General features: G+C 44.2%; 1 protein-coding gene across 1 annotated transcript; it reads right to left on the bottom strand.

Annotated features, from left to right (window-relative positions):
* Positions 1–13365: 13365 nt before the first annotated feature.
* On the bottom strand, positions 13366–15492 carry LOC127185764 (pulmonary surfactant-associated protein A). Its single transcript, XM_051142304.1, has 4 exons — positions 15289–15492; positions 14970–15089; positions 14139–14216; positions 13366–13753 (listed from the first exon to the last, which is right to left on the bottom strand). Exons 1-4 carry the CDS (start codon positions 15458–15460, stop codon positions 13377–13379), a joined length of 747 nt encoding a protein of 248 aa, XP_050998261.1. The 5' UTR covers positions 15461–15492; the 3' UTR covers positions 13366–13376.
* Between the last annotated feature and the right edge of the window lie 2472 nt (positions 15493–17964).

Genomic DNA, 17964 nt, shown 5'->3' with positions numbered 1-17964 from the left:
CAGGCTCCTATAATGCCTGCTCATGCAGGCCTGGAGCATTCCCCCACATGCTTCTCCCAGCAGAGTGATCTGGTTGTCCAAGTTCCACTCTGAGTCACAGGCCTTCCAGGGATGTCCCTCTGCCTTGTCCCAGCCTCTAATCGCAGTGTCCTTGGTCCTGGCTGAACAACAGCTGCACCTGCCCTTGCTCAATCAACCACCTCACTTTGCCTTCCCCAGCACACAGCAAGAGGTGACCAGTAGGAAGGCATCTCCCGTGGTCACATCCTTCTCCACTTTCCCCTTTCTAGACTTTGTACAAATTTAAAACTCTAATCACACCGAGGACCACCCATAGTTACCCATGGGTTGCACATGTTGGTGACACCACCCCTCTTCCCACTTCTACTTTTCCCTTTGGAAATGACTGGCCTCTAGTTTCCATAAGGTCAAGTTGATCTAGGAAGTGTCAGACAGTAAAGATCAGAGAGATACACCAGACCCTTGCCTGGACATCACAAGGTCAAGATGAGAAGCCATACTGCAGACCCAGGACACCACCACTTTTATCCCAAAATGACTTACTAGGGTTTCTTCAGAGCAAAGGGGCAGTGGAAGGAAAACTGTCTCTCCAGTCCAGCTCCTGGTAGCTTCTTCCTCAATGACAGGCCCATTAGCCTAGTGACCAGTGACTAAACTAGACTGGCCTTCAACCCCAGATTAATAAGCAACTATCCTCAGAGCTGTTGTAATTGGGAAGCTGTCCAGTGCTGCTGATGGGATATCAGCTCAGTATTGAGTAGCTCTCTGTTTTAATACTCTGAAATCCTCCTGCCACTGTGTGCTCTCCCAGCTCTCCATCCATACAGCTTAGACACTCTGATCCTGTAGAACCTCAGGCTCTTGATGTAGCTCTATTGAGATACTTCTTTCCATGAGATGTTGTACCAGACAAACACTCTCAATCAGGTGTACACAGGGAGGGATGCACCACACAGGAGCACACAAGTCTTGTCAGGTCAGCCGCTATGACTAGTTTACCCCTCCATTTGTGCTTCATTTATTGTAGGGCTAGGTGAGGTCTCCCATCACTCCTCTTTTCCTTCTTCATCCAGAACATGTATTAAATGTCTCCTTCAGGAAGGTTCCAGGCCTAGGCACAAGGATAAAATGTATATAGATATATAGATAGATATTGTGTATGGCTGCGTTGCCTGTGTGTATGTGTATGCACGTGTTTATGAGTGGTCCCAGAGGAGACCAGAAGAGGGTGTCAGATCCCTTGGAACTGGAGTTATAGACAATTCTGAGCTGCCACAGAGGCACTAGAAACCAAATCTACGTCCTCTTCTGTAACTGCCATTAGCTACTTCACGGGTTCTTCTTTCTTCCACCATTTTCCACCCTTTCAATTTCTCCTAACACTAGATAGGGGGAATAAAAGGATACAGAGAAAAGAGGAGTGAATGAAGTCAGGGATAGGAAAGACGGGGTCATTATCATTAGACTACCTCCTGCTGATTAGGGGCGTTGAGACCCTTGGGGCAAGCTTTATCTTCACAGTCTGGGTATCTAATTTCTCCTTGTTTCTTCTTTGCACATGACAACTTAATAAACCATGACTGACATTGACAAACAGCAACCAAGAACAAGCCAACAACCCACCCTGACAGGCTCTAGCATTTATATACCCTCCAAAAAGTCCCTAGAATACCAACTCACACGTCACAGAAACTGTCTGCAGCTGGCAAAATCACACCTCTGCTAGAGCATGAGACAAATCATAGTCAGCTGCTACAAAGCAGGCCCATATCCCCACACCTAGGATTAAAACAGAAACATATTCTTACAATATTTCTGTGGGTTTTTAAAAAAGATTTACTTAGTTTTTAAAGATTTATTTATTTTTTATTATGTATACAATGTTCTGCCTGCCTACAGACCAGAAGAGGGCGTCAGATCACATTACAGATGGTTGTGAGCCACCATATGGTTGCTGGGAATTGAGCTCAGGACCTCTGGAAGAACAGTCAGTCCTCTTAACCTCTGAGCCATCTCTCTACCCCTATTTTTGTGTCTTTTAAAGAAATCAAAACTCCAAAATTCCCACTACACTCCACAGGCAGCAAATGAGCCATCTCTCCAGCCACATGGGAAGAAATGTGTGTTGACAACAAATTCAAAGCCAAATGCGGCCAATGGCACAGCTGTCCACCCTGCTCAGGGTTTCCCTCTGTCTTTAGGTGTTGGTTGTTACTCAGATTTCAGCTGAGATGTCTCAGGAGAAGGAGCGTTCTTAACTACTCAATGTTAAGTAGCTACTATGTTAATACATTGTAATTCTCTGATCTAATTGCATGCCTGTTATTTGTATGTGAAATCATTTATTTGGTTGCCTATTTAGTCATCACCCCACATCTCTTTTGCTGTTGTTGTTGATGATGATGATGATGCTTTGTTTTTGAGACAAGGTCTCTATATGTAGTCCTGGCTACACTAGAGCTAGATCTGTAAACCACGCTGGCCTGTACTCACTGAGATCCTCTTGCTCTGCCTACACCACACCTTTTTAATAATCATGAATGTAGTTCTCTCTCTCTCTCTCTCTCTCTCTCTCTCTCTCTCTCTCTCTCTCTCTCTCTCTCTCTCACTCTCTGTTTAAATTTATATTCACATTACCTCCCGATTGTTATCCTTTCACTCTTACCTTCCTGTTTCCACCCTCCCTCCCTCTCCCGCCCTACTCCCCTTTCCCTAAACCTCTGACAGGAGAGGGTCCTCCTGCCTCATCTTCTGACCTCAGCCTATCAGGTCTCATCAGGATAGCTTGAATCCCCTTCCTCTGTGTGCCCAAAAGGTCTTTCCCCTTCCCCAAGGGGCGGGGATCAAATCGAAGGCACCAGAATTCCTGTCAGAGGCAGTTCTCACTCTCCCTCACCCCTGCGCCCCACCCCCATAGAGAAAGAAGATACCCTATTGGCTGTGTCTGAACAGGGGTCTAGGTTCTCTGCTTGCAAAGTCCTTGGTTGGTGCCATCAGTTTGTTCAGGCCCCCCTGGGTCCAGATCAGCTGGATTTGATGGTCTCTGTGTGCAGCTCCTGACCCCTCCAGGTTTTTTCTCTTCTTCTCTTGATGCTTTATGCTTAAGACAGGGAGAGTCATCTCTCCCTTGGGCACTGGGACAGGAGGTAAGTGTGTTACACCACTGTAAAGACTGTTGAGGTTACAAGTTTAATGTTTATTTTTTAATGTTTATTTTTTTAAATAAGCTAATCTAGGATGACTTGATTTCCTAATTAGCAGCCCTTCCCCTCCTGTGGTTGCTCCATAAGCCAACGGCTATCAGACAAATGCCCAGGATAACTTCCGTGACACCAGCACCAGCTTCTTTGAACACCGTACTTGAGGAAGCTACATTGCAACCACAGATGATCACTGCTGAACCACAAGTCTGGCTCTCAAGGCAGGGCCTTAGCTATGACTGCTTCAAATAGCTTACAGTAGCTCTTTTGGCACAATAAGTCTTAGTGATAACCCTATAACCATTTCTACTCAGGTCACATGGGGATCACTTTACATGGTAACCCAGTAGAAAGCCTGTGATAAGTGCAAATATAGTCCTTCATTTATATTAAGGACCAGTGTGAATAGAGCAAATGTAATCTCTTAACTGTATGGAGGAGTGTGCTGATTTCTGCAAACCGCATACTTCACTTGGATGAAGAACTGTGGTCTTAGGTATAAATACACCCTTTTGACTACTTAAGCCAGCTTTGTGAGCCAGCAGAGGGCACTCTTCACTGCCTCCCTTATTGTTGCAATAAAGGCTTTAATCCAATGTTCTTTCTTGCCTACTTTTCATTTTTACCATTAATTACTACAGCGTGCTGAACTGGCAACCCAAACGCAGGAGGTGAGGACCGCAATGAAGGAAGGAGCAGCTGCCACCAGCGGCAAAGTTGTGGCAACATAGTGATGAAAGGCTCTGCTGAAGCAATACAGAGAGGGGCTAGGGCAGAGATGACTGGGAGCAGAAACGATGGAGACAGGGCTGTGAAGAGATGAAGATGAGCAACTGTAAGCCCTGGTCTTTGGGGAGGGAGAGGCATTAAGTAAACGACTAAGCCTTCATGGCCAAGGGTCTCAGACACTCTAGACCTGAGAACTGTAATACCAGCTGCTGTGAAGGGCTGAGGGTCCTGACACACTAGGCCTGTATGCTACTGGGGGGGCCTGTATGAGCACTGTAATAAAACAAGGTCCAACCTGCTGCTACCTGCTGTTGCCACTCAATGCTGCTAGAAGCCACTAGCTGTTAAGTGCTTGGGCCTCTCACGGTTAAATCCCAGAGCGCTAAGCTGCCAATCTAACCATTCCAGAGCCATAAATCTCTTGCTTCTTGAGTCCATAGTACTAGGCTCCTCCCCTTCAGGGTTTGGAGCCTTAAGGCTCTGCTTTGCCAGTCTGTATGCTAGCTCTTGGGTTCTAAGGGCTGAGAATGATCATCACTGAAAGATCTCATGGTTACTTGGTCTGCTCATGGGTCCCGCCCAGATAGAATAAGAGAACCCAACCAGCTTTTCGATAAACTGTCTACCTGACAGAGTGCCCCTAAATTATCAGTGATAAGAAAGATCTGTGAGGTAAATGAACCCTCAGCTCATGTCGTGGGAGTGGACCTTGTGGCTTCTCTGTCTGGGCCCATTTCACCAGTGTTGATACTTTTCTTGGGCAGGAACTACATACAGTTAGTTCACTTGTTGTCCTCAGAGTGTTAACACAGGCCTGGGCACATAGGAAGGACCCAGTGAGAGAGGGAGGAAAGAAGCTTGGCAGCCAACAGAGCAGGCTGAGGCCCCTTGAGCTTGGGTTTCTGGGAGTGTCAGCGCTTGCAGTCAGAGGCTGGTCAAGAGGCCCGAGTCCCTGATGTGACCTTTGATGCCTACATTCCTGCAAGCTCAGATCTACTCATCGAAACCGTTGTCTTACCAAACAACCTGAGAGGTTTGTTTTCCCCAGAATAGTTGGCTCAGGTCACTTCCTGTGACTCTGTGGTTAGTATTTCAGCTTCTCAAGGGCCATAAGTTGATGTTTACTCAATACACCATGTCCCCTCTTTATTCCTGTTAGAGGGAGCCCGCCATGTATCTACACAGGCCCCTAATGGTAAGACGATGCCTTTTCAGGATTGTGGTTTGCACTATTGGTACAAACTGCTGGGCCTGTAGGCTCAGAAAACAAATGGCATTTATTGCATACAGCAAATGAGTAGATTGTTCCTAAAAATCAGGAGGTTAAAACTCAATAATTTACATAAACTCCACCCTAAGTAAGCCACGGACTCAGAAAAAAAGGTGTTTGAAGTGGGAGAGGGAACAGTATCTGTGAGCAAAGAAAAAGTAAGAAGCTCTTGACCCGGCCTGGTATAGTGGCACATGCCAGTCGCCGTTGTGCTTGGAAAGCCAGCCTGGGCTGTACAGTGAGCTTCAGTCTCGCCTTGGCTGCATAGTGTGACCTCATGCCAAAAATCAAAATGAACCAAAAATGGAAAAAGGAAGGATGGTTACATTAATGAACCAAAATAAGAAAAATCAGAAATAATAATAAAGTATAAGTTGATTATATAAATAAATAAATAAATAAATAAATAAATAAATAAATATTTGGCAGACATGACTGTGGTAGCTTGAATTCTTGCTTCCGTACTTTTGCTTCTTTCTTCTTTTAGAATTATGTGCCCATGCCCTTTGCTAAAATACTTTGCAGAGGGTCCACTTGAGCCTGGGGAATAAACATTCATCCCTTTTGATGTTTGGCTTGGCTTTATGACTGAGCAGGTTGGAAGGAAGCTGCGGCCTCAAGGGTGCTCACAGGTTAAATGTGACCTAATTTGTTTCGTTCCCAGCCCTAGGAAGAATATGTCGCTGACAGCCATTGCTGGCAGGATAATTGCGTGAACAGAGTAGACATGAACTCACCTGGAAGCCCTGGGCCCAGCCTATGCACTTGAACCGAGGCAAATTCAACCAGTATTTTTCAAAGCTCAGCACACTGGGCTAAAAAGGGGGGAAAACAGTACATGGAAGAAAAGTGAGTGCTGCTGTGAGCCTCTGAGGTGGTGACTTCTTTTGTCCACAAACTGACGCATTACCAGTGACTATCGAAACAGTATAATAAATAGACAAACCAGGGAGAAAATGGAATAATATGTTGATATAGGCCCTACTGATAATATAAATCTGTTACGTTCAGTGGACTTTATAGCAATCTGAAAATTAGATAAAATTGACATTAGAAGGCAATTTAAAATTATGTAAATTGCCAGACAGTGGTGGTGCATCCCTTTAATCTCAACACTTGAGAGGCAGAAGCAGGCAGATCTCTGAGTTCTGGGCCAACCTGATCTATAGAGTAAGTTCCAGGACATCCATGGCTACACAGAGAAACCCCGTCTCAAAAAATAAAAATAAATAAATATATATGTATATATGTACATGTGTGCATGTGTGTGTGTACAAGTTAGCCTAAGGAACATTAGAATGACTGACACATTATTTGTTGAAATAAACATTAAAATTCACTATTTACCAATCAAGAAGTAAAGTTTTAAGACAAGTTTTACTAAATTTTTAGCTATCATTTCTTTCTCATGTAAATGATGGAATTTTTCAAACTGCACTCAAATGATTAGTTAAACATTCTTAATAAAAATTCAAAAGCTCTCATAACAAATGAAGAGAACTCTATTTATTTTTATATTTTTGCTAATTCTTTGAGAATTCCAGACAATGGATTTTTACAATATTTACCCCTCTTCCTCCATCTCCTCCCCCTAACTCTTTTCAAGTCCACCCCTACCTCCTTACCCCTTCTACTTCCTAGTCCTTTTTTTTTTTTTTTAAATCACCAATCACTTCTACTTTGTGCAACCATGTACTCCTTGTGGGAAGCTATCAGCTGGACCTTGTCCCCTACCAAGAGCCATACTCTTAAAGAAAACTGACTACTCTTCCCCAGAAACATCGATTATCAATAGTTCCTCGGTTAGAAATAGGGTCTCATGACCCTTTGCAACGCATGCTAGGGAGTTGACTGGTTTGATCTTCTGCAGGTCTTGTGCAGGCAACCAGGTTTGCTGTGAGTTGTGGGCAGCGGTCCAGCCATGATCAGAAGACACTGTTTCACTCCAGTCCTCCCTGAACTCTGGCTCTTACAATCTTTACAGCCCCCTTCCTGTGCTAGTTCCTGAGTGTTGAGGAAAGAGTGCCATCCACATGTCATGTGTATCTTATTCTTAGCACCTTGGCCAGTTGTGAGTTTCTGTTATATTAGTTATGCCTCTTCCTCATATCCTCTCCTCCTGGCACCGACCAGGAAGCTTCCTCCCTTCAAGAAGGAAGAGAACTCTTAAAGAATGTGTGTGTGTGTGTGTGTGTGTGTGTGTGTGTGTGTGTGTGTGTGTTAGTTAGGGTTTCTGTAGCTGTGAAGAGACACCATGACCGGGGCAACTCTTATAAGGAAACATGTAACGAAGGCTGGCTTACAGTTCAGAGGTTTAGTCCACTATCATGATGGTCATGATTGTGGGAAGCATAGTGTTACAAAAGCAGATATGGTGCTGGGGAGGTGGCTGAGGGTTCTCCATATGGATCAGCAAACAGCAGGAAGAGAGTGAGACTGGGCCTGGCTCGGGCATCTGAAACCTCAAAGCTTGCCCTGAGTGACAGACACACTTCCTCTAAATAGACGCAGTCCTTATGACCCTGTGGGGCCATTTTCATTCAATCCACCACAGTGTGTGTATGTATGTATGTATGTATGTATTATGTATGTATTATGTATGTACGTGTATGTGTAGAAATACAAATACAAAACCACATAATTTGAAAAATCACTACTACAGCCTAGTGGCGCACCTGTAGTATAAGCCTCTAGAATCTGACTTCCTTTTTCAGTAGTCTACAAAATGGCTGCGTGAGAACTGGTAAATATTTTTTTATTTCTATGTACCTCAATATTCTAATCTATGGGTTGGGGGTATTGTTTGGTTGTTTGGTTTGGTTTGGTTTTGGCTTTTTCAAGACAAGGTTTTCTGTAGCCCTGGATGTCCTGGGAGTCACTCTGTAGATCAGGCTGGCCTTGAACTCAGAGATCCACCTGCCTCTGCCTCCTGACTGCTAGGGCTAAAACCTTGAGCCACCAACTCCCAGCTAATATTCTAATTTATAATTGAAAAAATAAAAGCATCTAGATTAGAGTCCCTGGCACAGAGTAAACATTATGAGAATATTAACTATCAGGCCACATATGATATAGGCCAGACACTCAAAGATGGCTCAGCACTAAAAAATAACCATGTAATTTATTAAGGTACCATGCATAAAGTTTGGCTAAAAGTCTCAGTTCAGGTGTGTCCAAGTTTAACACTTGATGGTTACTCTGTTCTCAACACTAATATAAGTTCCCAAATTCTTCACACGTTCTCTTCAAAGAGCCCTGTACTGCCAGACTCCTGGGACTGAGTTAAGACACATCTCAGATGATTTTGTTCCTAGATTTTTAATTAAGGTTTCTTACTTCACATTCAACATATCACTTTAACTACAAAATTGTGACAGGGTTTGAAGCCATTGCCTCTTAAAATAAAGGGTGAGTAGTGGCCTACGTTCATGCTCCTTTGCAGGTGTGACTGTTGTTGGCATTGGTATTACTTTGGAGCTGGTGCGCTTGGTAGCCCCACAAAGCCAGGTTCAGTTACCCTTACTCAATAAGGCAATTAAAAGGGTCAAATTAATAGTAAAAAAAAAAAAAAAACAAACAAAAAAAAAAAGCAAAAAACAAAAGGGAAAATTTATTCAATGTAGTCACGTTAGGAAGAGGGACAAAGAGACCCAGTAATCCCTAAGTCTATTTTCGGGGCGAACTTGAGATGCTGAAGAAAGCCAGGATTATGCCCAGTCAGGCAGTCCTAATCAAGCTGTGACCTCACCCATCTTTAATCCATAGTCACCTTGGCTATAAGGTGGTCTGAAGACTTGTCAGAATGCTGTGAAATTCCTACCAGGGAGGCAAATCCCTCCTCTGGCTGGCATCAGGCTGCATTCTTTTCCTTCTCCCAACACAGGATTCCTGGAGGACATTTCAGTCCCCTGAGGTACCTTGTTTCATGTCTGATAGCCCAAGGGAGTAACACAAGTATCACTCTAGAATGTTCTCATTTGTTTTAGGATACAGCTTGGCCACATGAAATTGTACACATAGATGCTATTTTAGGTTACATGAAAGATGAAATATATTGGTCCAAAGGTGAGACATGTCTGTCTTACAGGGAATTACTGGTCAGCAAGGACATTGTTGCTTCTCAGAACACACCGACTGGTTGGGTCTGATTGTTCAGTGGCTTCTGACAATTCCTCTTGGTAACTAGTTCCTTTGGGAAAGGCTGTGTAAGGGCCTCCCATGAACTGCTGTCATCAGTTGCACATGTATGCCAACAGTGTCTTGTTGCTGGGATCCTGTGTTTTAGGGACCAACTGCTTATGTGTAGGGACTAAATGGCAGGTCACTTCTGTGGCCCTGGCATTCACACAACCCATAAGAAGGCTTCTCTGAGAAGTGAGTGGTACCATATTGTCCTAGCATTGTATGGCCCACAGTTTCCTCCCATTCTTCTTTTTTATTTTTTGATACATGTTGCTAGTTGGTTATTTATTTATCCACTTTATTTTATTTTTAAGATTATAATTACAATATTTCTCACATCTTCTTCCCTTCAAATTCTTTTATATACCCTCCCTGCTCTTCTTCAAATTCATGTCCTCTTTGTTCACTAATTGTTATTAAATGTATATAGATTCCTAATTGTTATTATATGTATATATGTATATAGATTCCTAACTATAACCTACTCCTCAACCTATATAATTTTACTTGAGTCTATGTTTTCATGACCTTTGGCACTGGACAACCAACTGGTGTGCTAATCTCTGGGGACGATTGCTTCTCCCACTCCCAGCTACCCTCAGTTGCCTATAGTTCTTTGTGTAAGCTTGAGGCCTCATTTCTTCCCTCTTCATGACTCAGCAAAAACAGACCTCTGCTGGCTCAGCACTGAAGCACTCCTAGAACTGGGAATGCCTTCCTTAGGTGGCGTCTTAATCAGGGAAGCTGAAGAAGTGTAAACATCCTTAACTCATAAAGATTAGAAGAAGGGTGGTCTCATGGGCAGACTAGAGGAAAGGACACTTCTCACTATACAAGTTCAGAGGTCAACCAAGGGTGGTCAGCTTCCTTTTCCCACTCCACTCTTGGTTAGACTGGAGACAGGGGGCTGGAAACATTCCCAGTGAACAGTCTTCTCTTTGCAGCCCCAGTGGTAACAATCTTGAAGTCTTTCTTCAGACTCAGAATCTCTTAGTTTCAGCTGTGTAATGGATGCCAACAACCAGGACAGGGACTTAGATCCACTCATGATGAACTTTTTCCTATGGTATTAGATCAAAGAAAATGCTAGAAAAACATGAAAAAGTGCAGTGTACACATTCTTGACTTCAACAACAACAAAATGTACTTTAGTGGGTTAGGGGTATAGCCCAGTGGCTGAGTGTCTGCCTAGTCCAGCCCTAGATTTGATCCCCAGCCCTGCAAAAATAACTGGAAATAAATCTTAGAAAACTAAGAAAAGGTGGGAGCTTTACTACCTTGGCCCAAGGCATCTCTTAGAAACCTAAAACATGTGATTTTTGAAAAATTCAACATACAAAAGAATGAGTTTCACTATGACATTTTCGTACATGAATAATTTATAGTTTGCTATGTTTTCATCTCTTGGTCTTTCTTCCCTCCCCCACTGGCCCTCCCTTCCACTAAATCTTCTGTCTGATTTCATGTTGGGGGGTGAGGCATGAATGTACATAGATATATTTAAACATAGTTTTTACATAAAATAGAAAATGTTGCATTTTCCTGAGTCTGGCTTATTTCTGGAAATTGCTTTCCAGTACATAAGTTTCCCCACAGCTGACATAATTCTGTTGCTCTTTATCTTAGAATACGACTCAACTTTGGACGTATGCCATACTTTCTTTGTCTACTTGTCTGTCGTTGGACACCTAGGTTGATTCCATAATTTAACTATTGTGAATAGTAACACAATAAGTAGGGATGTGTAAATATAGCTGTGTTATATGAATTCAGAGTCCTCAGGCATCTACTTGGGAAAAGTGTAAGAATGAATTTTCAATGGTGAAACATTAGAAATTCTCCTATGATGCATTAGGAGACCAATACTCATATATATGCTTTATATGCTCCAGTGGATGCCCACACATCCATGCACACGTGGGCGGAACTCCATGAAATTAGTGACTGGAGGAGAAGGGGGGCACATGAAGTTGGGAGGTAACTGTGCAGAGGGAGATCAAGAGGAGTTGGAAGAGGGAAATGAGAGTGGGTGTGGTCATATTTCATTATATACACATATAAACATATACATATATGTTTATATACCTATAAATGAACAGGAAGAAAACATCATTTGTAAATGCAATGTTACATGTGTAAATCTAGAAAAGGATCGCCTATATTGAAAGTATTGAGAAAAAATAGGAATCCAAAAAGCTTGTTGCGTAGAAGATCAATTTTTTAAAATCATGCTTTCCCCCAAATCAGCAAGAGATCGCTTTTAAAAAGTATCAAAAAGTATGGTAGTAACAATATCAAGTAATGGTATAAAAAATAAACCTAATAGAAATGGGGCAGTGTCAACTTTTAGAGCTTTAGACTGTTGATCTTTAAAACTGAGACTATGGGTTTCTTTTTCTTGCTTCTTTTATCTCAGAAAATCCTCAACAGCTTTTATGTTGAGGTCTAAGCACACAGGGTAGAAGGATCAGCTTAACAGTTAACATTTATGACAGCATAAGTGACAATTCTCCATCTGGCTTTGTTCCTGGGCTTCCTTTTGCCCAAGAGAAGATGGAAAATTGGGGAAAGTGTCAGAAGGTGGGAGCACTGGAACCTTCTAGAGATAAAATGTATAGGTGGCTGTGTCCTCAAGGCATAGTCACACTCCTATGGATACCTGGCATGGGGGTCCTAGTCCCACTCCACATAGGTGAGACTAGAGTGGGTTACATAATCTACTCCAAGTATTTGAAACTGGAATGATTGACAGAAACCTGCACCTTGAGTCCCACCTCCACCCATAGCACAGCAGAAACCCTCCCAGTTGCTGAACAGGGGTTGAAAAGACCTTGTCACTCCTCGCCATGGACTGTATGGGCTCAGATATGAAGTTACCTTGACACCAGCCATCTTTAGCTCTCCTGCCCTTAATCTGGTTCTGTGGCATCATATAAAGATTAAATGATCTCTAATAACAAATGTGATCAGTGCTTGTCAGGGTACTTGGTATACAACATGTGATCAACAGTCTGTGCTGTAGTAATTGTTATGGGCAGGGATTTTTGATAGAGGGAATAAATATAATAGTTACTTTATTTCCATCCATAGATGAGGAAATGGGCTCAAAGAAAACAGTTATCTCCAAGGATCACCAAAAGACAGCCTAACACTGCAATCACCATTGATGATTTAAATGAAATAATTGATTGAGTTAATGAGAGGAAAAAAACAGGGCAGTTGGTGTAATGTGTGCCTCAGGAATACGGAGTGAAATGTGGCTGCATCTATTATCAGGAAATTACTTGAGTTAGGGTTTGGGGTGGGAAAAGTGGTTCTCCCAAAAATCCAAGGTGGACGCTGTTAGGTCAAGAGGACAAGTTGGCACATCCAGACCTAAGGCGGGGGGCATACATGCCAACCAGAGAGGGTTTGTTCCACCAGTACTGAGCTGTGGCCCTACCTGGTTACCTGACTTCTTGGAGACCATGTTTGCCTTGAAAGATTAGATGCAGATGATGCTAATCATGGCCTGGCTCCATATACTAGACATTTCCCAGAAATCCCCTATGGTTATCTTTCTGTTTAACCCGGGCTTCTAAATCTTGGGACAGTGAAAGGGTGGGCTGCAGAAGAAAGGTAGAAAGGTCAGGAGGCAGGCACTTTCTGTGTAGTTTACAGGGTCCTTCCATGCTGCGTCCTCATGACCACCATGAAGGAACTGGGCAGGTGAGGAAAAAAAAAGGAAGTTATCTGCCTTATGGTGAAGGCCAAGGTCGGCAGACGCTGCCTGGAGTGATTGCTCAGGGAACTCTAGGGGGACATTCAGCATGTACTAATGAGTATGGAGGACACTTTGGGGCCCATGTGGGAGTCTAAGGATGTCTCTAATTCTGATAGCCACAAAGGAATTTGGTTAAAGGGGAGTTACAGAGTCTAACAGATCAGAGGCTAAAAGACAATGTGAGATTTTATTTTCTCATCCAGGTGCTTGATCAAAATTCACAAATGGCCAGCCTGTACTGCAGGCAGTTCCTATCATTCCATCTCCCGTCTGTGTACATTTCTACACACTTCTCTTTGCCCCGACCCCTGGGCTCCCCTGGGTACCAGTTGGTGTAGTTCACAGAAGCCCCATCCAGGTAGAGGAAGACGCCGGAAGTCTCATCTTCAAACATACCCAAGTAGGTATAGATGTTGTACTTCTTCACAATGTTTGAGATGGCTTCATTCTCCTCTGGACTCCTTGGGACAGCAATGTTGCCCCCTGCTCTAATACACATCTCTCTAATGGCATCAAAGTTCTCTGACTGCCCATTGGTGGAGAAGACTTTCTCTCCCACTGACAGCATGGATCCTTGCAAGCTGAGGACTAAGCAAAGGAGCCTGGGTTAAGCCACTGAACCTGTACCTCCATCTACTCCATTGGTTTGGGCTCTTGCCCTCCAGCTTTTGCCACAGTCTCTCCATCTCTGCTTTTCTCAGTGTTTTCCCTTCCTCTTCCAGGCCGAGTTTTAAAATCATCTCTCTGGTCACATTCCCCCCCCCCCCGCCCCCGCAACAATTACTTATTACGAGAATCTGCAGTTATATGACTGACAATGATGTCAGGAGCAAATCCTTTCTCTAAGGCCCCATGTCCACACTTACTTGCTAGGCACTGAGGTTCTGTATCCTGGTACTAATCATTATAAGGAAGCATTGAGAGGCCTGTGCTTGGTGAAAGCCCCACCCCCAGCCCCTGAGCATCCCCTTACCTCCCATTGTTTGCCGAATCTGATGTTTGATCTCATAGAGTTCATCCTGGAGCTCCTCATCCAGGTAAGCTGGAAACCCTGTGGAGACCACACACACCCAGGATGGGGGCAATCCACCAACGAGCTCCATTTGCTACCAATCAGGTGTTCTGCCAGCTGCAAGGCTGGAGTTCTGTCATCCAATGCCATGCCCAGAGCCCAGGCACCAGTTTCAAGGGTCCAGAAGCAGAGCTCCCATATTCCTATACACTCATCTCTTAATGTAACCTGAAGCCTGCTCTGCTTTCCTGATCTATTTTCCTGTATCCCTTGACTGGCCCTTCATGCCATGTATGTAGTTTTTGTTGTTGTTGTTGTTGTTGTTGTTGTTTTGTTTTTGTTTTTTTGCTTATGAAACCACTCCCCATACACTACCAAGATCAACAATATTGACCTCTGAACTCACCTGGTAGGCCACTATACTATGCAGACCCTGGCGCTTGTGTCAGCATGTTGGAGTCCTGCTCACACTATCTTCCTAGATTCCAGGCCCACATCACCCTGTCAGCTTTTCTAGATACCCAGATCCTCAGTCCGAAAAAGGACTCCTAGGCCTCCCAGCACTGTTCCCCTTCCTTCCCCTACAGGACACCATGTGTCTCTCCATCAGCAGCCATGATGCTTGGCAGTCTCTGGAAATGTTATTCAAACCCCTATGGTTTCTCTCATCGCCTTCATACTTTCTTGCATAGGTTTAGCAGTGTGTGCCTTGGGCTCTGCATTCCATTCCTCATGTGACTGGCATGCTGCACCACATCATCAGTTCCCACTGGCCCCAGCCCTGCTGCTCACCTGGAAGGCCTCTCTCTCCCGGAACTCCCTTATCTCCGTGTTCTCCGGGTGCACCAGGGGCTCCAGGCAGCCCATCACGCCCAGGAAGACCTGGCATTCCTCCAGGGGGGCCCATGGGACCTACAGAGTAAAGGAGACACAGACTTGGGGACCTCTATTAGCATGTGGATGACTTGCTTGTCTCTCCACTGAAACTTTAAAGACACAGGCTCCAGCTAAGGACCCCAGAAAAGTTGCATCAGCTAGAGCCCTAGAAAGATGGTCCTCCTGAAACCAGGTCCCTGTCGCTGAGCTAAGGATGAGTTCTCCCATACAGTACCTGGAGGTCCAGGGTCTCCTTTGACACCATCTCTCCCATCTCTGCCAGGCAGGCCATGGTTTCCTGGAGTTCCAGGGATGCCAGGGCTTCCGGCACACACTTCTGTCCTGTTGCACTTGACACCAGCAACAACAGTCAAGAAGAGGGTGAAGGTCAAAGAACACAGTGACATGGTTCCTGCACCCGAGGCTTCTCCTGCAAGAATGAAGGCTGGCCAGCCCTTCTGCAGCATTAGCATAGCTCTCCTCTGCACTCTTCCCATCCCCCATCCCTGCCGCACTTCATGTGACCCAGGAGCACAGAAGAGCATCACAGGCAGGTACAATCAAGATTACCAGGAAGACCCAAACTATCTTCAGTGAGAAAGCCCCAGAACTATCTGATGGCTAACACAATCACATTCCAGCCCTCTGGCTTCAGTTAATGTGATTCCTAAACAGAGGAGGAGAACAGCAGGTGAGTCAGAGGCCCGAGTGCTCCAGAGTTCCTTTACTGTACTAACCTCACTGTGTACCCACAGGGAACTCACTGTACCTCTCTGACCTTAGCTAAACCTGCTGTGCTCCGTAGACAATCCTAGTAGCGTTGTCTGTTAGGACATGTGTGGTCACCAGTTTACTCCATCTGCCCTCAGTATTTTAAGTTACTCTGTTCTGGGTTCTCCGGGATCAGAGGGACCCAAGGATAAACAGAGAAGAGCAGGTTTCACAGTCCTACTAAAACATCAGGGATAAGCAGTACCTTCCTGCCCCGCCATCCTTCGATTAACTGTGAGGATCTTACTGTCAGAAACCCATACACCCTCGGATGCTCAGGGGCTTGGGGCCAAGCTCACCTGCACACAGAGCCTGCAGGCTGTGTGGATAGCTGCCTCCAAGTCAGAGTGGACAGATGGGCAGCATCGTTTATAGACATGTAGGCTGACAGCTTTCCCCACCCTCCAAGGCCCTGTCACAAAAGAGGGCCCCTGCAAGAAGGAGTCATCTTGTGTACACAGCTCAGTTTCCTTCTGAGCACTTCACAAGAAGAGCACTTAGAAACCTTGAGGGGAGTGCAGAATCTGCAGCAGGCAAACTCCAGGTGTGTGAGAAGGAAATCTTTCTCTTGTCAAGGCCAATCTTCTATTCCGGCTTAACACTCTCGGATAGCAGTACAAAATGAAAGCCTCTACCCAGGTTCCATGACCACCCAGAAAAGAGAAGCAAACCACCAGAATGAACCAGATACATAAATATCACACACACCCCCAATCAGTCTGTTAAATCCAGCTATTCTATCACCAATGGCCATAGAAAATAAAGCAGAAAGGTAATTATAATGTTGAAAGTTAATAAAAGTACCAGGAATAGTTGGGTGTGTTGGCACATGCCTTTAATCTCAGCACTTGGGAGACAGAGGCAGGTGGATCTTTGTGAGTTCGAGGCCAGCCTGGTCTACAAAAAGAGTCCAGGACAACCAGGGCTACACAGAGAAACCCTGTTTCGAAAAACCAAAAAACCAGAAAAAGAAAGAAAAAAAAAAGAAAGAAGAAAAAGACAGGAATAATAACAGGGAAACTAAATAAAGGAGGCTTGGGGAAAAGAAAAAAATGAAGAAGCAAGGTTAAATAAAAGAATATGTAGGGAGGAAAAAAAAGAGGGCAAAGATGGAACAAGACACACACACACAAAACCTTTTACAAAGTAAAAACACAAACATTAGGTAAAAGTAAGAAGAAGAATGGAAGAATTTATTTTTTTTATTTATTTATTTTTTTTGAATGGAAGAATTTAAAGAAAAAAAATTTCAGAATAAAACAAAGTGCAAAGTAGAGGCTGAAGAGATGGTTCAGCGAGGAAAGTACTTGCTATGCAAGTGTGAAGGTCTGGCCTGCATCCCCGGAACAATGTTAAGCAAGGCTCAGTGGCACTTTGTAGTCCCAGCTGTCCTCTGTCCAGAAAGGGATTGTGTACAGGAGAATCCCCTGAATCTCACTCCTCAGCTAGCCTGCAGTGCACAGTGGCAATCCAGACCCTGCGTGAAGCAAGGCAGAAGATGAGGGCTGACACTCAAGGTTGTCCTCCTGCCTCCACATGTGTGCAGTGCCAGATGCATGTCTACACACACACACACACACACACACACACACACACACACACTCTCACGAATGTGCAAAGAAGATATACAGACATCCATTTACACACTAAAAGAGATTTAACACCATTGTCAGCCATGGAAATATAGGTCAGCACTGCAATAGGGTGCCACTGTACAGCCACTCAGATGGCTACAACTAACCAGCAGAAGGAGCAGCAGCAAGTGCTGAGCACTCGAAGAAGCTGGACGGCTCAGACGCTGCTGGTTGAATGGACAATAACACGGTGATTTCAGAAGACACCTTGGGAGCTCCTCAAATATTAACCAGAGAATTATTCTTATGATGTAACTCAGTTCCCAGCTTTACAGCTAAAATAACTGGAAGTGGGTATTCCAAGACTTGTGCACAGCTGTTCTGACCAAAGGATGCAAATAGTCCTGATGTTCATTCATGACTCAGCGATGAGCAAGCAAAACCTGACGGCACATTGCTTAGCCATAAGGATGGAAGTAAAGATATGTGCTACACTATGGATAACCCTTGAAAGAATTTTGCTAAACTAATGGCACCAAACAAACTGAATTATTCTAATTATATTA

This window comes from Acomys russatus, chromosome 3 (genome assembly GCF_903995435.1).
Source record: "Acomys russatus chromosome 3, mAcoRus1.1, whole genome shotgun sequence".
Classification (NCBI taxonomy): domain Eukaryota; kingdom Metazoa; phylum Chordata; class Mammalia; order Rodentia; family Muridae; genus Acomys; species Acomys russatus.
Note: the sequence above shows the minus strand (reverse complement) of the source record. Positions and strands in the feature narration are given on the sequence as shown.